Genomic DNA, 22,641 nt, shown 5'->3' with positions numbered 1-22,641 from the left:
TGCAAATACCACATGTATGGTTTACATGCAAATATCACACTACTTATTTTCAATCTGTACATCCAAGGACTATGGTGCTTCCCAGAAGTCCAAGAACTTCAGGGCTTCTGCGGACACTCGGGGGCTGGCATAACTGTTGTCATTCCTTCTTGGAACTTTGCTAAAAAAGACTCAAGACAAGTGGACATTGCCCAGGAAGAGCTTGTTCCCTGTGAAGGCAGATGGTGAACTACTATTTTTAGGAAAGAAGGAGAGTGTCATTTCTGGTTGGAGAGAACACACGCACACACACTCACACACGTGAAGAAGTTAGCAGAGAGGTGATCAGTTCGAGAAATTTATATTGAAAATTTTTTCTTAAGAATACACGTGATTTCACAAGGTCATTCATCATAGCACCAGGCCCATTGTTCCGTGATAGAAAACAGTCAAGTAACAAATACTCCAGGGAGTTCCCTACAGGTATAAATTATGCAAATATCCATTTATATCTCCATTTACAATAATAAATAAGATCGCACATTCGTACAGCATTTTTAAAAGCTCCCCCCCCCCTTTTTTTTTTATAAAGCTATAGCTATGCACAACTAAATAGACAAAATAAGCCTTGGACCACAAAATAACATGTTGCTTTTGTCTCCAACAGTTCTGCAAATTTCAGGCACAAGCCATAAGGTCCTCCACCATGTCATTAAGAAACATCAAGTCTGTTACCTATATCCCAGGCCCAAAGACTATGAAACACTGCTCAGCCTTAGAGGGGTATTCTCTGAACACGTCCTGCCTCCGGCCTTAACAACCTGTCCTAACATTGCTTGGGAGGGAGTAACGTTTTCCCATTTATCTTTGGCTCACATTATCAGCACAAAAGTAAATAATACAGGTAGCATCTTAGGGTCCAGTTTCAAGGGCAGAAGGCAGGTGCACCTTTCACTGTAGACCCTACCTTCCTACCACACCCCAGGGATGTTCTACATAGCTTCCTTAGCTAGGGCAAGAAGAAAAGTCTGGGAGGGATAGAAAGATACAGGTAATTAATTGCCTATGGCTAACTATTCCTATAGCAGAATTCTTGAATTTCAAAAGAAAAACTTCCCATGGGAATCTGGGGTGCAGCATAGAGGCCCCCTAGGTTCTACTCCAAACCTTGTAACAATCAGGCTACCCTGGACTGACCAAACTTCTCCAAGGCACCTTTTTCTGGACAGCAAAAAAAATGGGACAAAGGTTTGGCAATTTGGCAGTCCATTCATTTACATAAGTGCATTTATGATGCAAACAGGCCACTAACCGAGGACAAAAAGAGATGCCTGGCTAAGCCCGGAGCTTTAAAGCCCAGAGGGCTTTTGTCTGTGGTCCCCCCCAAGCTTCCACCCAGAGCTAAGTGCATCCTCCGAGGTGCTAAGCCAGGGTATGATTCCCAGGTCAGAGACCGTCTTTTTTTTTTTTTTTTTAATTAATTAATTTATTTATTTTATGTACACCATTGCTCTCTCCAGACACACCAGAAGGGGGCATCAGATCCCATTACAGATGGTTGTGAGCCACCATGTGGTTGCTGGGAATTGAACTCAGGACCTCTGGAAGAGCAGTCAGTGCTCTTAACTGCTGAGCCATCTCTCCAGCCCCAGAGATCATCTTAAACTAGGGAACTCCCCACATTTCCTTTAAGTAAAACACGCCTCGATCCTCACTCAACTTGGCATTTAAGAACACAGGCATTTTAAGGCTGCCCTTCCCACAGTCTTGCAGGCTCAGTTCCTATTGACTTTTGAGGTTGCCGAAACAACTGAGGTCTGTCTGTCTTTCCTTCCTTTTTTTAAAAATAACAATGCAAAATTCATGACTTTTAAACTTAAAAAAAAAAAAAAATGGATCCCCATGATTATAACTTTATCCAAGAGAGTCATGGTCTTCTGCCTGTTTTAATGCTTTAGAAGGTTTTGCAGACAACCTGGGTTTGGCTCTCAGCATCCAAGGGTAGTTCAAAACCATCTGTGACTTCAGTTCCAGGGGTTCCAGGGCCCTATTCTAGATTTCAAGGGCACTACACACACAATAAAAATATGTATATGCAGGCAAAACATTTGCACACATTAAAAACAAAATCTTTTTTTAAGATTTATTTTTGTGGGTTGTTTTTCGTTCTCTTTGTTTTGTTTTTGGGTTTTGTTTTGTTTTGTTTTGAGATAGGATTTCACTTCTTAATCCTGGCTGGCAACCTTCCTGCCCCAGACACCTCAGTGCTAGGATTATAGGTATGTATCCCCATGGCTGGCTTTCAACACTTGTTTTTCACTGTGTTCTTTTAAACCCACCCCCTTCTCTAGGTTTATGTTTGAAGGAGAAAGCCTGAATTCTTTCTCTGAGAAACATGTGTTGGAGGTGGGGGTGGAGCAGCCGGGGACAGGACTCTGACTGAAGCTACCTGGGGTGTGTGTGTGTGTGATTTTGGATAGTGAGATTTTACTGGTACAGGCTAGAGGCTAACCATGGACTTCATGTGCTCCTGGGGGATTTAAGGACTTATGACACAGGTTGGGTCAAAGCATACAGAAACTTGATAGGAAGACAGAGGGGTGGGAATAGGGTACCAGGGTAAGGAAGGGCTGGCTCTGAGAATTCCACCCACAAGTCCCAAATGGACTGGTGCCCCAGAACTGGAGTCTCCTCGTTTTTTCTAAGCAGTAAAGTTCATCACGCTAAGTCAGAGTTAGTTGGCTCTAGGCTGTGACCACCTTATCTTTCTGTCCAGTTTTTTTTTTTTTTTTTTTTTTTTTTTTTTGATCCTTCCTGAAGGAAACACTTATTTGAACTGTTGGCAGGGCCAAGTGAGTTTACAAGTATACAATGGCTTAACACTTCCTCTTGTAAAAGTTGCTTGATTTAAGACTGACACTTAAGTCTGGTAGTGTGGGACTAAAGAGAAGCTGGCAGAAGCCACGATCAAGTGAAAGTCATTGGGGAAGGAGGTACAGCACTGGCTGCTCCTTCTCAGTCTGGGGTCATGGGTAAGGGAAACCTCCATGGACAATTTTCAGCCAATGAGAAAAGGACACCAGCACCAACAGTCTCCAGCTACTTGACCTAGATCCCAGATGTGTTCATGAGAACAGCTGCCTCACCAGGGTGAAAGGCTAGAAAGAAGACTTGCCTGCTATTCAGCCACAGACCTCGGGTACTGCATCGCTTCATCGTAAGTCCAGACAGAAAAGCCGGTGGAGAGAGATCCCTAAGGGCAGTGTCTCCATGCAAGATGGAGAGGGAGGCTACACCTCAGACTACACTGAGCCCTCTGGAGTTTAAGGAAAAGATGAACTCACATGAAAGAGCTGACAATACCAAGCCAATGACATCCACAGAAGGCCACAGAGCTCACCACGGACGCCAGGTTCATCATGTTCTTCCAAGGAACCCTCCCACTCATTGGCTGACTTCCGGCGAGATGTGCTCCTATGGTGTTCAGAGGCCTCACTGAGGGTGGCTAGAGTTTTACACAAACTTGGGAAGGGATGGCCAGAAGGGCCATCCCAAAGTCACTGGCTAGATAGGCAAGTAGTCTTTCCTTGTTTTGTTTTTGTTTTCGTCTTGTCGTGTTTTACATCTTACTGAATCGTCTGGACTGGGACTGCAGCTGAAGACTCAGAGGCTTCCTCACACCTTCATCTCTGAAGACAGTGCTGCTGGACCTTCACATGGCCCCCGATGCCACCAAACAGACTAGGACTTAGAGAATCCTTGCCTTCTCAATGCCATGGCTTACAGTGCTGCTGGATCTGGGCTGAGCCCAGCAGTGGAGAAACGTCCGGCCTGGGTCAGAGAGTGTGCCAAAGTCACACCTGACCAGTAGCCCCTCCGGGCTCTGTCATCAACAGCTAGGGAAAGCCACGGCTTTTAGGAGGAAATTCTGCCCAAACTCCAGACATGAGCTGGTAGACCTTGTCTGCTGTCTGGCACATGCTAGTGTGGAGGAGCTGTTCCCTGCATGAGAGTCAGGGCTCGGGTGGCCGGTACAGCAGGGCTAAAAACCATGTGACCACACAGACGCCATCTTGCAAGGATTTCAGAGCTCTAAGGGTTCCATGGGAGCGGCTGGCAAAACTTGAAAGGAAGGAGAAAAAAACAACACCCTGAGCCGTGACCTGCAAACACAGCGTTCTTCTGCCACCTGATGCTCTCTGGCCCTTTGTGTCTCTCATAGCTTCTCATCCAAGACAAGTTCACAGTGAACACAAGCCACCTAACCCACCAGGCAGAAAACCCAAAGGCATTTATGGATCAAGATGGCACACAGAAGCCAAGCATGGGGGTGCATGCCTGTAACCTAGCACTTGGGAGAATGGGGAAGGAGGGTTAAGAGTTTAAGGCCAGCCTGGACTATTTAGTAAAAACAACGTCTCAAAAGAACAAAACTGAAAAGCAACAAAGCTAAACAAAAGATGGGGTACAGAGCATCCGTGCTTACCGATTTCACCTGTCGGAAGAAGTGTAAAGGAAGAGAAAGTTCCAGAGCCAGGAACTGGAAAAGATAGGTCAAAGGTCACGGGCACCTCCCATTCAAAGCTGAAGGAGACCACTGAGAAAGCAGGGAAGGGTCCTCCCACCATGTGCCTGCAGGGGGCAGCACTGAGGAGCCGTTCACTTTGGCACCCACAAATCCACAGTCCACAAGAGCTTGTGGATTGGGATGGTGACTGACCGTTGATTCTTGGGCCTCCTACCCTCCCAAGCAGGCAGATGATGGCTTTGCCTTCCATTCATCGAGAACTAGAGAAGCGCAGCCTGGGGACAGAAGACTAAGCATATCAGGAGCAGCTTCAGGTGGTCACATGGTGATTCCTGAGACTGCCTGCTTCAAAGCCAGAACGCTATCCTTAGGGGTATTTGACCCATCCCATGGTTTGTACTCAGCACGAAGCCACCTGGCCAGGGGAGCATGTGGGGGCTAAAACCCAAGCTTTGTCTTAGCTGAGGACTTAGTTCAGAGACAGAGAAAACAGCTGTCCACTGCCAATCAAACCAAATATGGATGGCGGGTGGCTTCCGCCCAGAGGGGGACCATTACTAGTATTGCACAAGTATCCCTCTTTTCCAGGGAGAGAAATGGTGGGAAGCTCTGTACGGAAATGGAATAAACCCCAGAAGAAACATTTAACCTCTGACATGGCCGGCTCCCAGAGCTAAGCCAGCCCACTGGGCGACACTGGACAGAACCTTACCAGATGGTTGTCAGAACATCCTGCCAGCTCCTGGGTGCATCACCTTGAAACATGAGTAGATGGATCTATGCACAATTTGAGAGATGGCGACCCAGCCCAACCGAGAAGAAATGGAACTGAGAGGACCCAAAGGCATGTCTGAGGGCACACGACCCCCCCACACACACCTGCATCAGCCACAAAGAAGACACTCTCCTGAACCAAGAACAGCAAGCTACGCAGTGAAGCTCAGAGAACAAGAAGGAAGTTTTAGAAGCTAAAAATAAAACCTTCATGTTGGAAAGAGAAGATGGACTAAATCCTCTCGGAAGAAAAGACAGATGAGGGATTTAAGAGACATCAGAAGATGAGCCAGGAAGGCCCAATACTGGGGCAGCCAGGGGCTCAGAAAGAAAGAAAGTAATCGTAAGAGAATTTAAAGACTTGCCTGTGAGGACCCAGCACAGGTACCACAGCAAGGACAGAAAACCCTCAGATCAGGCCACCAAGAGAAAGGAGACTGGAGAAGTCACTAGCGATAAGGAGAACCTTATTGCACTTTAGAGCCTTAAAGGCGGGGGGGGGGGGGCAGGAATGGCATCAGAATCCTAAGAACATCATTGGGCAGCAGCAAGGACTCCATTTCCACCTGTGGAACTATGCCCAACCAACCACATAGTAGGGCAGGAGACAGACATTTTAGGTCATGAAAAAAAAAAAAAAAACTAAAGCTATTTACCTTTATTTCTCACATTCCATTTCTCGAGAAGTTGGTGAAGAGTGGACAGAAGGGGAAGGGGAGGGGACATAGAAGGAAGAGGAAGAAAAGAGGGAAGCAGGGAGACACCAACAAGCAAAGATGTTTAACCACAGCTCGCTGCTTAGCTCAGAAGTACAGTTCCACGTGGCCAAGACACTAAAGAGGGATGCATTGGTCCTGTGATCTAAGTACAACCCCTGTATGGTACTGGTGAGAGGGGAACACCCATCTAAGGCATTAGCAAAATAAATCTCATATATATATATATATATATGAATACACACACACACACACACACACACATATATGGTTTCTAAAGACACAGCTTAAAGGGACTACTATCACAAGTGAGCCTCAGGGGCAGCTGTTCTCATTTCAAACATACAGCACTTTCTTATTTAACAGATGCTAACTAAGCAAGACTGGAGACATGACTCAGTAGTTAAGCACACATGACGCTCTTACAGTGAACTCTGACTCAGTTCTTCATACCCACAGAAGGGATCTGATGCCTTCTTAGGGCCTCCCCTGCACTCGTGCACACACTCACACACACACGCACACACACACACACACTCTCTTTAAAAATTAATTTTTAAAAGATGTCAAGCGACTGATGGCTTGCCCAGCAGCTTTCTGTAGCCAGTCTCTTCTGTATACCCCTACTCTCGAGTGAGATTACATTTTCCCTTTAAATTAGTTAACTTCCTGCCAGCTTGGGCCAAATGATCCTTGGGCATCTTGCCTATAGAAGTTTTAAAGGGTGTTCTAAGCTGTAGGAGGCGAGAGAGGCAGCATGCACAGACTTCGGACCAAGGTCTAGACCCATAAAATAAATGATTCACATCTGGGTCAGCTCCTCTTTGGTACCTCATCTGGGCGAAGACTGTGCAGTGTGCAAGGTCATAAAACATCACACGTAAAACCTTTATCATCTGTACTTTTGAACTTCCAATGGGACCAGGGAGCTCGTTAAAAGGTTCACTTTCTTTGGAGCTTCGGGCCTTCAACCTGGAAGTGTTCCAAGCTCCCAAGCGCTCTCTTCTTAAAAAGCCTCAATTCTTTTTTTTTTTTTTGGGGGGGGGTGGGGGGAGGCAGACGCCAATCAAAATGGTTGAGAAGCCAGGTTTTTGACTGTCACGACTCAATGTGCTATGTAAATTGTTTGAGTTGTGTTTAAAAAGCAGCAGGTCCTTGGCTTGCTTAAGGAGAGTGACGACTCCTGGACTAAGAACAGCATTCATGTCAAACACAAGACATGATGCTCCATCTCCACTGACAGTTTGACTGCATTTAGTATCCGTAAACACACCTCTGGAAGTGACTCTGAGGGTCTTTCCAGAAAGAAGCAAGGCTCGCCCTGAATGTGGGCAGCACCATCTCCTGGACTGGGGGTCCCGACCTGAACTAACACACACTCTTTCCCTCCCCCTCCCCCTCCCCCTCCCTCTGCCTCCCAATATAACATGACTAGCCACCTCATGACTCCCCCTTTATGATATCCCAGAGCTGTGAGGCCCCAACCCCCTCCTTTCTTAAGTTGTTTTCTCAGTTGCTTTGTCTCACAGCAACAAGAGCAGTAACCAACACATAAGCCTTTACAGCTGTCAAGAACATTCTAGAAGGTACTCAGGCTAAGCTTGGAGGTTAATAAAAGGTCTAAAAAAGGATGGCTTTGTTTGAGTGAGGACATATTGTGTACCTGGCTGGAAGTTTTCTACAAAGAAAAAGCAATAGTCCCTGCCTGGCGGCCAAGTGTCTGGGGACTAGTGACCAGTCTGTCGCTGGTGGGCTGTGTAACCTTGGTCAGCCTGTGCTGCCTCGTTGAGTCCAGCTCTACAAGATGCTCCCTGAGGCCCACTCTGAATTAAGTTTGTGGTTTTGTAAGGGCTGCCTGGTGTGTGCTTTTTGAGGGGGACAACAAGGGGAAGAAGAAATTAGAGCTTTCCCAGACTTGAGACTTTTCAGAGAGGACAGAGGACACTGGGGCAGGGGCTGAGGAGGACAAGAGGCTGAGGAAAGAAACCTTTCTCTTTCTGTAAGCTGCCTGCCTCAGCCTACAACCTGGTTCTTTCCAGAAAGCCTTTTCAAGATCTTTGTCAATGGCTGACCACAAAGGATCCTGGTGCCAAGGTACATATGCATCCTGAGCCCAGAAACCCTCCCAGCTCCACCATTTGTGGGAGCTTATTCTGGCCTGGCCACTTCCAGCCCCCTGGGGCACCTCATGCAACCCTGCAGGGAGTTCAGGCTCCCTACCCAAACTCAGCAGAGGAAGGGAGGGTCAGGGCTACCCCAATCAGACAGAGCCTGGCTTTCCATGCAAATCTAGACTGGTCCTCTCTTGGCTTTCATCTGATAGGAGGTCCTACTGACGGAATGGGTTGCAAACTACAGCTGCACCTCAATTCAATCAATTTTTAAAAAAGTAAATTAAAAAATGCAGCTCTCCAAGAACACCAAGGCAAAAGACGAATGGGCAGCAGCTCACAACAAACCTGGCAGAGTACCCTCTTTTTTGGAGTCTGCCAATGCCCACATGTAATTTCTGGTGGATGGGCAGGTTATGTGCTGTTTAACTCCCCCAGCAATGGATAATCAGGCTGGGGCAGGTTATGGGGGAATAGGCTCTCCAGTCAAACATTCACACTTGGAGGCAAACGGTACCTTTCTTCCTACCATGGACTCCGTTCTTTCTCGGAGTCAGGCAGACCCTCCCCTGAGATAAAAAGTAACTCAAGCTCCTCCAGGACCTTAGGAACCTGTATGTGTACATGCTAAGACCCAGGTTTGGGGTACACATTAGTAAGGACTGGCATCTGACCAAAACAAGGCACATAAAGAGGAATCCTGTCCACAGATCCAGCCTCAAACCTGAGCTGGGAGCACACGGTCTGGGAAGAAAGCATGCTCTCGGGTCTTAGAGAATCAGAGGAAATGTGAGCAAAGACTGAACCAGACAGCAACTGGGGGGTAGGGCCTGCGCTCCCTCTGAGGTCTTCCATCTCTGCACAGGTGGCTCAACCCTGAACAGACAGTAAGATGCGGTAGAAAGACTCTGCCCTGGCCAGGGTCCTGTCTTTTTATTCTCCAGACACGTGTTTCAGAGCCGGCTGACATCAAGCTGGGGGAAGAGCAGTAAGCAGTAAACCAGGAGCCAGAGGAAGAGAATGAAATATATCACGTCGGGCTGCTGTACAAACTGCGTCAGAGAGTCGTTGGGTGGGCTCTGGCTCCCCAGGGGCATGGCTTCTCCAGAGGAGCTGGTGCCAGTCCTGTAGAGAAAAAGAAAAGGACAGGATGGTTACTGGCAGGGTCCCCATGATGGAGGACCATCCCAAACCTCAACCCCACCACCCACCTGCAGATAAAGGCTCCCATGATACGTCAGGGAGGTCCCCATTCGCGCGCGTGTGTGTGTGTGTGTGTGTGTGTGTGTGTGTGTGTGTGTGTTCCGGGCGGGGGTTGGGGGACAGGCCTTGGAGCACGCACACAGACCCCAGCCATCTCCATTCCCCCCCTACCTAACAGAAGGAGCTGTGCCAGCCATTTCACAGATAGCCACATCGACAGTCATGGGGCAGCAGTTGTCACAGGCCACATAATTAATTACGATAGAGCTGAGCCAGGTCTCCAGGGACAGCCCTCACCTATGCCTCAGTTACTAAAGGGACTTTGGCGGGTAATTTCAAAGAAGCTACCAGAAACAAACAAGTCAAGTCACCCCAAGTTTTGTCTTTGACAGGCTGCCTTCAGAAGAACTGCCAGCTTCGATTTGGGTCAGAGTTACCTTTTATGTGATGGGCGGGAGTGTTTAACGAGACAGATCGCTTTTGCCTGGCAGGTAATGAACGGGGTGCTAGCTGGACAGTATAGGTGGTGGTAAAAACCAAACGTCCCAAGGAAAGGTAGGAAGGGTGGGTGGGGGGACTGATACACAGAAACCTGAGGTATGAGCTGCTCGGGGCCATTTTCATCTCATAGCCCATGGGGCGTATGGGTGGGCTGTGACATCTGCATAATTTATGGCTGGATATCAGACACAGGGCACAATTTCCCTAGCTTGCAGAGAAAAAAAAAATATATATATACACACACATATATATATATGTATATATATATACACATATATATGTATATACATATATACACATATACACATATACATATATACACATATACACATACATATACATGTATATATATATACTCTGTTACTGGAGGTAGGAAACACTCCTGAAGTGTCAAGTTCTCGATGCCAATGTTCTACCCAATCAAAGCTAAAAGCAGTTTCTTCCTGGCTGCAAACTCCCTTTGGTGGGAAAACTGAAATTAGCATTTCCATTTTAGGCCTGGGGAAGGAAGCAGGGAATCCTGCTTGTATTTGTTTTTAGGACACAAAAGAGTGGAAGTCTATAAATCCCCTGCTCCCAGGCATTGGCCAGAAACTACCAAGCCCATGCAAACCCTGCAGGCATGGGACAGTAAGATCAAGTGACTTAAACAGGGGCAGCCTCAGAACTAGAGAAATTCCGTTCCCGGCCTCTCAGGTTCTAAGTGGGCCGGTTAACTACTGTAACTTGAGAACTATCAACTAGACAATTTAGTTCTCCACCAGTAAGGAATACTTTCATAGACAGCCTGGCATGTTTGTATTCCCTCTTCATGTCTGCTCTGATGCCGTAAAACTGTAAAATCAGCTCAGTGAGCTTCTGAGAATTGTACCTGCAGTGGGGATAGAAGGGACAGAGAGTCAGGTGCTACAGGATGGGATGCATACAGCTTTACCTCTGGCAAGTGCCTTCTGCCCCTAAAGTATTCAGACACAGCCACAGACTCAGAACACAGACCCGTCTTGTCACATACACATTCTGACCTGTGCCCAGATTCAGGAATCTCTAACTTTTCCCTCATTCATTTACATTCACTTCATTTGGAATAGCTATTTTCTGGTATTTTCCCAAATTATTAACAGCATGCTCAATAAACCATAGCCAAAAAATAATGGTCCCTGTGAGCTAGGATATACATATACACACACACACACATAAATATGTATTAAAATAAACATATATTTAAAAATAATATATTTAAGTATATAAGAATATATGTATAATATATTTATATATAATATTAATAGAGAGAAAATAAACATACAATAAATAGATAATAAATTATAAATATATAAAAGCATATTTTTAAAAATATATATATTTAAATCCCAAAATATATTTAAATATATACATTTAAATATATTTATGTATAAATATATTTATATATATTTAAACTTATGGAATGAAGCCACCAACCTGTTTAACACTCTGTTTCTCCTGTCATCCAGATCGGCTGCGTTCCTCAATTGAACATAGCTAAAATGGTCCTACAGTGAAATTTATAAACAAAACCCCGCAACCCAATTAGTAAAGATGAAATCTCTGAAACAGAAAACAGGGTGATTTTAAGCTTACAAAGCTGACCACGCCACACTTTTCTCGATACTGCAGACATCTAGTTTCAAAAATCAAATCGCTAAACAGTAGATACCTCTGCCTCCTCCCCTGACCTCCCCACCCAAGGGTGACTGGGAAGAGGCCCACCCACCACCTAGCCTGGATCTGGAGTAAGGACCTCTGCAGTTCTCAGCACTTGCAGATGTCACAGGGAATCCTCTAGTGATCGGGTCCCCTTGCTCTGACTTTGATCTTCCCCATGTGGGTGCAGGATTAGGGAGGATGTCTTGGATTTGATTTTTGTTCGTTTGTTTGTTTGTTCGTTTTCACAAAGAGTCCTTTGGGCTTTGAAATCAATGTTTTATTCACACCCTCTCTTGCTCCAACTGGACATCCAGTTGGACCACGCTTAACACAATTTCAAGTGTGTCTGTCTTCTATCCCAAAGTTAAGGTTGGTGCAGGCCAGAAATCTCATAAAGCCCAGGGCTGGGAGCGGGAGTGGGGAAGGAAAGGTATGGATCAGCAGGGGCCGTAGGGAAGAAGAAATTCACGTACTAACCAATTCCAAAGACCTATTAGTGTGTCGCCGAATGTAAATGCTGGAGTCGCTGTGACTATTCCTGCAAAGCAAAGGCACGTTGTGAATGAGCACCACCCAGGGCACAAATGGTCCAATCACAGTCACCCGAGTCACCTCGGCCTGGGGCCTTCCACAGCAGGGTTAAGCACAGTCATGGCTTCAGACCAGGGGACACTTTCCACACAGCCAGGTGTGGACACAGACACTGGACCCTCATCTATACCAAACTGCAAATCAGGGTTTTTAATAGAAAGCCAGCTACACATTTCTAAACCTCTGAGGGTTTGGGCTAAGAATTGGGGTTTTGTATCCAAGCATCCAGAGGTTTTAGGGTTCACCTGCAGTCCCCTGCACGGTAAGGGCAGGGCTGGGCTCAAGGCCTGGAGGCTGGCCTTCCTCTCTGGTGGTCCTCACTATGCTATTACAATCTAGCCCTAGGGAATACCACCATTTTTCCTTTCATACATCAGGAGGCTGATTTTAGGCCCAGATCTTTGAGGTTAACATGGATGCCCTCCTGTCTTTTGAGCAGAGCTGACACCCCAAGGTGGAGGCAAAAGAATCCCGAGCCATCAACTGTGGCTCCTGGCTGGGAGCTGCCAACGCTACTTGGAAACCGAAGTTGTCTTCCCCTGGAGAATGGGTCACCCACTTGCTTCAGAAGGCCTTAGAGTCTGGCTTGCTGCCTAGCAGAAGTAGGTATCTGGTGGGTGCCATGTACCTTGACACAGTGTCCTTTCAATTTTCTTTAAGCAAGCTCATTCCATGGCCTCCAGGAGCCTGGCACTTGGCCTAAGTACATATTCTCAGAAAGTCCCTGAAAGGCAACCTCAGTATCTCTCAATCTAGGTTTCGCTACATTATATTGTGGACACAGCACAGGAATGAAGCAAAACGTAACCTCAGACCCTGAGGTCAAAAGGGACCCTGGGGCCTTGAGCTCAGCAGTGTCCAAAGTGACCTGATCCCCCATGGTGCAGTGCTGGGAGCTGCAGAGCCCGCTTCTTGCCCTTATGTGTAAGTAATATTTCCTAACTCAGAAGCACATCCCTGGTGGGAGGGAATAATCTCTCTGTCCCTTTCCTTATAGCAAGCTTCCTCTTAGGTGGGCGAGTGTTATATTGTATCATCAGTATGAGCCTTCTAATGGGTTGTGAACCCTGACCCTCCCTCTCCCAGCTACCAGGTGCTGAGGACCCATTTCTTGACCTCCAGAAGACAGGGGAAGCACAGTCAATCATGACTTTCATACCCAAAGAACTGAGTGCTCCCTCCAAGCCAGGGCCATGCTTGCTAAGTGATGGAATCAGCTCCACACCTTCCTTGCCTTTGATTGCCTATGGAGTGAGTTCAAAACCAGCCTAGGCAACTTGGTGAGACACATCCTCAAAATGAAAAGTTAAAAGCTCTGGCTGGTAGCCTAGCTTACCCACCTAGCATGCATGAGGTTGTGAATTCAAGCCCCAGAACTACCAAAAATCTTAAAGGAAACAACTGTTTTATGAAGAAAAGAAGAATCATGCTACCGTACAAGAATGTATCAAAAATAAGCCATGGGGAGGCTAGAGAGATAGCTTAGTAGTTGACTGCTCTTCTAGAGGTCCTGAGTTCAATTCCCAGCAACCACATGGTAGCTCACAACCATCTGTAATGGGATGCAATGCTTTCTGCTTGTGTGTGTCTGAAGAGAGTGACAGTGTACTCATACACATTAAATAAATAAATTAAAAAAAAAAACCCATGGGAAATCCAAGATACCTGCTTGAAGGAGGTGTAATGGAGTCTTCCCTGCTTCCCTCTCCCTCCTTCTCACCCCTAACTCTCTCTCTCTCTGCCAGAGGGTGAGCTGGAGTGAGGAGAGTTGAATGTAAAGGAACAGCTCTCCAGTTTGAAGGAACATAAAGCAAAATATAAACCCGAGGATAGAAGGCCAAGGCCAGAGGTGTGTGTGGGTCCTGTGGGCTCCCAGGCCTCTCTGCCTAGGCCGGTAGACAGCTATGTAGGAGAACCAACTGAGTCATGACCAGAAAAACATCTATAGGAGTTCGGTTCCCAGAGAATGGTCCTATCCATTGGTACTTGTGATGGTTTGTATACGCTTGGCCCAGAGAGTGACACTGTTAGAAGGTGTGGCCTTGTTGGAGTAGGTGTGTCACTGTGGATGTGGGCTTTAAGACCCTCATCCTAGCTGCCTGGAAGCCAGTCTTCTAGCTGCCTTCAGATGAAGGTGTAGAACTCTCAGATCCTCCTGCACCATGCTGGCCTGGATGCTGCCATGTTCTTGCCTTGATGATAATGGACTGAACCACTGAACCGGTAAGCCAGCCCCAATGAAATGTTGTCCTTATAAGAGTTGCCTTGGTCATGGTGTCTGTTCACAGCAGTAAAACCCTAAGACAGTACTTAAGCCAGGTGTCAACCTTCTGGAAGCTCCGTTTACTGGGGCCAGCAGGCTCTAAGAACCCCCTCACATAAATGAGCTCACCTCAGTGCTGCCTGCTTACACCAGAGTGGGGCTGTAGAATTCCGTTATGCTAACTAGGTCTACTGTGCTGATCGAGACAGGAAGCAGAAGCTGGGAGGTAACCACTACTTGTTCTGTGACTAGTGACCAGACTCTGGCTCTGGGTAGGCTTGGCCAACCACACCTCATGCCCATGGACAGGGACATTTTCTTGTCTGTTCTTAGCTGATCTCCACAGCTGGGGCTTTGCCTGCCCCTCTCTGGTGCACACTGTCTATTCATCCAAGGTGCTCCATCACCCCTAGAGAGCAAGCCCCGCCTCTGTTTCAAAAGTGAAAAGACCTTAGTAACATACCTGGAAGGGACCTTGTGTTCGCAGGGGTTTTCTTCAAGGTCGTCTGAGGAGCGGACCGTCCCAGGGGCTATAAATAATGAGCTTTCTACGTGGTCCACGTGTTTCCTTTTTTCTTTCTTTTTACTGCTAGTTGAGGCTTCAGTTAACTTTTCTTCTAATGGCTTTGTGGGCAGTTCTGGGTTTGGGGGTTCCTGGGACTAGAATACAAAATAGCCAAAATACAGGTCATCACTGCCTGGGTTCTACTCCAATCTGGCCAGTGTCCCTTCCAATTCTGCCCATCTTATGAGTTCCTTCCAGCCTGGATACCCCAGGGAGGAAGCCCTCTCTACTTCCCAGCCCTTGTGCTGTGAATGGATGGGGGATGGGGGGGGACAGCGGGAGTTTTGGAGATAGGAAGTTCTGATACATAATCCTGCCTTGACCTTGAGCCATGGACTGTCCGTCTTTGAGCCTCACTTTCTGTCAAATGGGTACAACCACCATCACCCTCTTCCCTCTGTGGCACAGGGTTCCTTAGAAGGAGGCCTCTTACAACAGATAACGGCTGACCTTTCAATACCCAGATACCGCAACAGGAACAAATCTTTGTACCGAGAACCAGGTGGACAGGTACAAAGATGGGTCTGGAAAGGGACACACATAGGCAATTGCAGTCTATTGGGGGTGGGGGGGACACTGACCATATCTCTAGTATTTACTGGATAGGGAAAGAGCTAGTCGCTGTAACACAGAGTACCCGATAGCCATCAGCAACGCCCCCACTGAAATCTCAAGTGTGGGACCAGCAGGGAGAACCTGATCAACAGGGGTCAGTCAAGGAATTTGGAGGCCAGGTCAGCTACCCAGAACAAAGCTCCAAGCAGGAACTGAAAGTGCTTTTAGCCACAGGAGACCATTGTCCTTCATGGCTGAGTAAAGAGACCTTTCCTAAAGGGGAAATGAAAAGAGGATTTTTATTTTATTTTATTTTATTTTATTTTAATGGTCAGAACAATACAAACTTGCCATTTTCTAGTCTTTGCTTATTTGGAGAGCCTTTCTTTTCCTTTTTGAAAGGAGGAGCAGGTAGGAAACAGACTCGGGGTTCTCCACACCAAGGGCTCTGCTCAGCCCCAGGGTGAAGCAGGGGGTACACTTGGGGGTCAAGTACAAAGTGGGGCAGGGAGCAGCAGACAGGCAAGCCCTGGGGTCAGAGCCATAATGCAAGTTGTGTCAATATTACTGTCTCTGGGTTATAGGAAGGCTGTGTTCAGAGCTGGGGAAGGAAGCTTGATCTGCTCCTACCCCTATCCCATCTCCCCCTCCCCCACTGTCCACCAGTAATATTTGAGGTAGGATGAGATTTGAACTCTAACTGACCACATGATTCCAACCCAGGGCTGCCTCAACCGTTACCTTTCGCTATCCACCTAACGCTCTCCACAATGCAGGGGCTCGATCTGATTTTAGCAACTCCTGGCATGAAGGGTCAGGCACTGAGCATGTGGCTCTGTTAGTAGAGGGCTTGCCTAGCATGAAAGCAGCCCTGGGTTCGATCCCCAGCACTGCCTAATGTAAAAACTTAGCCCTCCCAGTTCCACTCAGGAGCTCACCCATGTCTCTCCCCATTTCTTGTTTCCCTCCCAAAGCAATACGCACTCGACCCCTGCATTTGGAAGGCACTGCCAGACACCACGCTGGTCTCTAGGGTCCAAGGATGAATACACAGATGCCCACTTACTACTCTTGGGATGGAAAAACAAACCCCATGGACACGGGAAAGAACTGCCAGAGTCTGGTTGGACCCCACTGAGTATGAGTAAGGCCTCTGCTAGGGCAGGAGCCAGGAGGAGGTGACCTTGACACAGAGCTTTGAAGGGTGAATGACCACTTGTCAAATTCTGGGTAGGGAAGAGCCAACAAGAGCATGGGTATCTAGAAACCAAGAGAAGCCGCCTTTGCTGGAGGGAGATCGGGAGGGATGGACAGTCAGATGAGAGAGGATAGAGTGTGTAAGGCCATGCTGAGGAGGCTGGAGTAATGGGAAAATGAGGTAAGACTTGGGCTTTAGGGTCCCACAGCCCCTCTGTGGGCTGCTCAGGACTGAACTGGAGAGGATGAGAGGTCTAACACCCAGGAGGAGGCCAAAAAAAAAAAAAAAAAAAAAAAAGCAGTGACAGAGTTGATCTGGAATAAGCTGGTTCTATTCCTAGCCTGATTCTGACACTCGAGAACATCTTTCTCTGGGTGGTTCTCCCACACCCTCTCTGGGTCTGAAGAATCTCCTCCCTCTGCAGAACCCTTTGCAAGGCCGTCTCCACGTCTGTCTGATGCCACACTCTCTGTGTCCACCGTACAAGAAGCTGGCCCACTTCCCTTTTCCTACATTTGCTGATGTTGGTCAGGATGCTTCTTCCGAAGGGCTGAACTGGTGGTTCTCAACATTCCTAGTGCAGTGGTCCTTTAATACCATCCTTTATGTTGTGGTGATCCCTTGCCCTCAACCATAAAAATCACCTCGTTGTTACTTTATAACTATACTTTTGCTACTGCTATAAATAGTAATGTAGGTATCGTCATGTGACCCTAGAGGGGTCACGACCTATGTTGCTGAGTTGACAGGCAAGTGACCTGCTGGAGCTGAGCCCAGGCCCCTCTCCCCTCACCTGCCTCTGCACCAGCAGGGCTTTGTAGTCCTCTCCAGGATTCCCTGGGCTGCAAGGTAGTTCTTTGTTGAAAGAGCCGCCTGCTCCCCAGGGCATCAGGGAAGGGCTCTGGGTACCTGCCCCTCTTATACCGGCCTTGAGCCACTGGCTAGACACAGTGAAGACACAAGTGGCTGACAAGTGTGTGCTCAGCTGCTTGAGCCTAGAATGAGTGTTTCCCTTTTCTGTCTACACAATCGATAGCAAATCCCAGGAACGGAAGAACAGGGTCTGACCCAGCCAAGGCTTCTAAGAATCAAGCTGGAGTCAGTCCAGTGCAAGCTTGCCCCATTTCCCAGGTGGCCACAGGAGATGACCTGGTGGTTCACTATTAATGGCTGCTTTTAAATGGTCATTCCTTACCCTGCTGGCCTCTCACATACAACCACATTTGTCCTCTTAGAAGCCCTCTGAGTAGGGCCTGAACTGGAATAAGATCAGCGGAGTACCCGGGTGCAAAATTTTAGGAGGGACTCCCTTCCAGGTATCAACTCGGTACTTGCTGGAGCCTCCTGTAAGGACATTAAATTCTACGCCTAAGGGAAGGCTTACAGAGGGAGAAGCTCTGAGTTCCCAAACCTCAAGTACCTGCTGGCTTTCCACAGGGCCATTCTCTTTGGTTTCCTTTGGCTGGTGGTCCTCGTGGGAGGGTGGAGAACCAGATCCCAAGGCTGGCGTGAGTCCCTCAGAATTCCCATCGACATGGGACACATGGTCACTGACTCTGGGGTAGCTGTTGTCAACAGGCAAGGAGAAGCTGCAGCTACTTTGGGAGCTGTGGGCCTCCTCCTCGTCGTCCTCCTCCTCCTCCCCCCTGGAGTCCTGCAGATAGCTCTCCTCTGGATGCTCTAGGTCTGCATCTTCGCTTTTCAAATCCTCGCTCCCTTCGGAGTAAGCCTCTAGCACCGCGGCCAGGGGCACCTCGTAGTGCGGGTAGTAGAACAGGTCGTGGGGGATGACAGAGATCTTCGAGAGGGGCGGCGAAGGTTTGAAATCCAAACCTTCTTCGCTGTGACTCCTGAGGGTTTCCAGGCTGACGCTGGTACTTGGAGGGTTTGACGGTATTTCTCCACCAACCGCGGAGAGGCCGCCTTCTGCTTCTCCTTCCTCACTGTGACGACGCATGGACTTTCTCTTGGCCTTTTCATACACTTCGGGCTTTTTGTCTGCAGGTGTTTCCAGGGGCAAAGCATGGCCTTGGTCTTCTTGTTCTGGATCCTTGGGAGGAGGCTCGAGCTTCTTGGTCTCCAATCTGGACTCAGACTCAGTGGACTCCGTTTCTGCATGGGGAGACTTCGATTTCCTTTTCCCTGGTTTCTCAGTGTGATTCTCAGAACTCTCTTCCTCCCCAGGTGTCTTCTCGTGGGACGAAGGATCCTCACCAAAAGCCTGGCTAGTGGAGGCAAAGTCTACTAGGTCCCTGTTAAACTTTGAAGCTTTTAGCGGGATGCATTCAAAGGAGTCGTCTTTGTCCATAGGCTCCACGGTCAGCAGCTGAACCTTGAGCTCAGTGGAGTTGGCCAGGATAGTACGAGCTCCAGAAGATGGCAGAGAAGGGCCTTTCTCACCTTGACCTGATGGACTCTCTACAGTGCCGTTATAGAATGAGGAATCCTGGCAAGGCTGAGCATCTTGGGGCACAGTATCCACATCATCAACAGTGTCTTTAGGGGCCTTGTCTGAGGCAGTTTCCAGCACTAGCCTGGCTTCCTGCTCTGGCTTCTTTTCCTTGGAAACCTCAGCCAATGAGGCATGGTCATCCTGCTTTGACAGGTCCTTGGCCACCTTGGGGCTCCCCTCGAAGCGGAAGTCAGAGTTGTAGAAAGGGTCCTTGCTACACGAGGCATCCTTGTGCAAGTCGGCCTCGAAGTGGACGGTTTTCTTGACAGGCAAAGAGCTGGATCTCCTGCCGTCCTTTCTGGTTGATAAAATGGACGACTCTGGAGCTGGCTCTGTGGTGGATACAGTCTTCCCCGTGCTCCCTTGGAGGACTTCGTCAATAATCTGGTGCATAAACTCGGTGGAGCTGTCTGACAGTTTGTGGCTAGGCGCACTACCCAGACAGAAGCCCTTTGGGCTCTCAAGCTGGTCACAGACGAAGACCTTGTCAGGCGGTGGGTGGCTGGTTTCATGGTTGACAGTGTAAGCCCTCTCTCCATTCTCACTGAGGAGGAGGACTCGGCTCTCCTGCTCAGAGGGGCTTTCTTTGATTCGGACAAAGGTAGACTCAATGGGGGCTTCTTTGTCTGGATTCACAAAATCTTCCTGCAGAGAAACACAAGACAACATAAAACCACAGGTTCTGCCTTCAAGTACAACTTCCATCTCCTACTCCAAACCCAAACATAAAAGCCACTTTAACAAGAGTTTTCCTAGTGATGACAACAGTCACAAGAGTCCTATCCTGCTGAGATGCAGAAGTACCAGATAAATAAAAATATGAAATATGGTTTTTTTTCAAAGAGATGACAACAGACTGAATGGAGTATTCAGTGTACTTCAGTGAACAGCGGCTAAGCTGCTTCACCCTGCTGGTCGGGGAGCTAGCCTGCCCAAGGTAAGGAAGGTCCGGCCACATTCTTACTGACCATGTGGCTCACGGTAAAAGCCTGAAGCCAGAAGGTTCATGATCAAGCTATATGACCAACTCTCACCAGAGCCTTGTGATTCTACTCAGGGAGGGCTACCTTCAGTGCAAGAGCCAAGGCAGGGCTGGAAGACAGAGAGCAAGTCAATAGGGTTGCAGGGGGCGGGCCTCCATCAGTACTGACAGAGAGGACTGACCTCATCCTCAGCATGTGAAGCCATTCTGCATCAGGATGTGATGCAGAAATGAACTAGCACTAATGTGCCTCTAGGTTCCTGAATTGATCAGAATAAGCAACTCCCATCTTAGGGTTGTGTGTGGATGTGTGTGTGTGTGTGTGTGTGTGTGTGTGTGTGTGTGTTCAGTGAAACCATAACAACTTCTATCCATGCTTAGAACCTAGCTTCAGGTGTAATCTGGTATTATACAGGTAAAAGTGTATAATCAGAGTGTAGTGGCACATATTGTATTACCAGAGTGAGGATGCTGATGCAGGGGGACTGCTGTATGCTCAAGGCCAGCTGGGGCTATAACATGAGATCCTGTCTCAAAATGGCAAACAAACAAACAAACAAAAAAACCAAAAACCAAACAATACAGCACACACACACATGGACACAGACAGACAGGGACACACACACAAATGAATATAGACACACACACAGACACATACACATATACACATGGACACACACAGAGATGGACACGAACACACACACAAATGGACATAGACACACACACATATATATACATATACATGGACACACACTCATACCCCACAAGCATGCTGGTTACAAATGGTTGGTCAGTATCTTTTATAATTTTGAGCCTCTTATAAGATTTGGTGACTTGCTGGACTATGCCACTGGGTTTCTAAGAAAAAGAGTGACACCCGGGTGACAGGTGAACACTGTTGTCTTAATCCAGTCAGTCTGGGAAGAGGTTTGTGTGAGATGTGACTGGCTTTCTGTTCCACTTGCGACCTTGGTGAATTGTGTCACAGACGGTTAATAAATTGAAATATGGGCCAGGCAGTGGTGGCGCACGCCTTTAATCCCAGCACTTGGGAGGCAGAGGCAGGCGGATTTCTGAGTTCGAGGCCATCCTGCTCTACGGAGTGAGTTCCAGGACAGCCAGGGCTACACAGAGAAACCCTGTCTCAAAAAACCAAAAAAAAAACCCCCCCCAAAAAAAAAAAGAAAGAAAGAAAGAAATAGAAATTAGGACAAGCAAGCAACCCGAGGTCACATTGTTACCATCAACAGCATAGAACCACACAGTCCCAGCCAGAGCCCCAGCCAGAGCCCTGGCTGTTGTGTCTGTCCCTTGAGTCCCCAGGAAAAATGTCCGGTTTGTGAATTGAAGGGAAGGGAAACAAACGTACAGGCTCCAACTCTGGAAAGCGTTCTAGAAACTGGGCCACGTAAGTCACAATGGACTGTTCATCCGGCATGTCAACCATGATGTCTGTTGAGAGAGACAAAGGCATTAGCAAAGGCACATGCTTTCTCCTCAGGACCACGGGTCGTTGATGAGGAAGGGACACACACATCAGCAAAGGTTTTCTTTTTTCTTTTCCCCTGGAAGAAGTTTAGACTCCGAGAGGGAGCAACACCCTTGGCTAAAGCTAGACTATGCCACTGGGTATCTACTGCTGGGCAGAGGAGCCGGGATAGGGAACTCAGGACTGTGCTGTGCCCCCCTCCTTCCTTGGATCCCTTCACTGTAATCAATCAGCTCACAGCTAGTTCCATGAGTACATCTGGTGACCATGACATTGGGGTCACCAAACTAGACACCCCAGTGTGGAAAGCAATGCGACAGACAGAACAGAGTTACACATCTTAATGTGTAGCTACTTGTATGTAGCTTCTGGGAACCTGCCCTCAGTTGGTTCTTATTGGTAATAAAGATGCCAACAACCAATAGCCGGGCAGGGCAGACAGAGGCGGGACTTGGCTTGGGACTAGGAGGGAAGGAAGGAGATCGGATACTTGGAGACTGTGGAGGACAGGAGAGATGCCATGCCTGAAGAGAGTGCAGGGCAGAGAGGCATGGCTGCCTTGTGAAGGAGTCGGGAGAGCACGGCCCAGTTGGGTAGCCCTCTGGGCACAGAGCAGCCAAGACAGAACATAGAATTAGTAAGTGACAACTCAGGATTAACCAGGTGGAGGTTAGGCAGTGGCCCAGCTATTGAGCTATTTAAGGCGTATTAAAATATAAAGACTGTGTGTGTGTGTCTTTCATTCAGGAACATTAAGCATTGAGGTGGGTAGCGAATCTGCCATAGGGATTTATTAATAGATAATTAATACTACATTAATGTACTCCCCCAACTTTGTCATTCTGCAAGTGGGAGCTGATCTTTGAGGGATAGTCAAAGGCATGCTGGGTAAGTAAGATGTTTATGGTCATGTTGTGTGCAACATTCTCTTCCTTCCTCCTTTCTCTCTCTCTCTCCTTCTTCCTTCCCCCATCTCCCTCCTTCCTTCTATCTACAGAATTAGGGATCTAACCCAGGGCCCCACACTTGCCATGGAGCTACATCTCCAACCCCT

The 22,641-nt window shown here is 47.8% G+C and overlaps 1 protein-coding gene across 5 annotated transcripts in view; it reads right to left on the bottom strand.

The window, feature by feature from the left end:
• Positions 1–324: 324 nt before the first annotated feature.
• Clmn (calmin) overlaps positions 325–22,641 on the bottom strand; it is a 101,867-nt gene continuing 79,550 nt past the window's right edge. For 3 of the 5 annotated variants that reach the window (XM_076921274.1, XM_076921275.1, XM_076921273.1), the window contains exons 8-14: positions 21,468–21,550; positions 18,085–19,761; positions 14,810–15,006; positions 11,970–12,030; positions 11,268–11,338; positions 10,591–10,683; positions 325–9,233 (exon numbers count right to left, since the gene is read on the bottom strand). In XM_076921274.1, the coding sequence (XP_076777389.1) occupies positions 9,062–9,233; positions 10,591–10,683; positions 11,268–11,338; positions 11,970–12,030; positions 14,810–15,006; positions 18,085–19,761; positions 21,468–21,550 (2,354 nt within the window). In that variant the 3' untranslated portion in view covers positions 325–9,061. The remainder of the gene's footprint in view (positions 9,234–10,590; positions 10,684–11,267; positions 11,339–11,969; positions 12,031–14,809; positions 15,007–18,084; positions 19,762–21,467; positions 21,551–22,641) is intronic. The other 2 variants (XM_076921277.1, XM_076921276.1) reach the window with 1 other exon arrangement.

Source organism: Arvicanthis niloticus, chromosome 23 (genome assembly GCF_011762505.2).
Source record: "Arvicanthis niloticus isolate mArvNil1 chromosome 23, mArvNil1.pat.X, whole genome shotgun sequence".
NCBI lineage: Eukaryota > Metazoa > Chordata > Mammalia > Rodentia > Muridae > Arvicanthis > Arvicanthis niloticus.
This window is presented reverse-complemented; position numbering and strand designations above follow the sequence as displayed.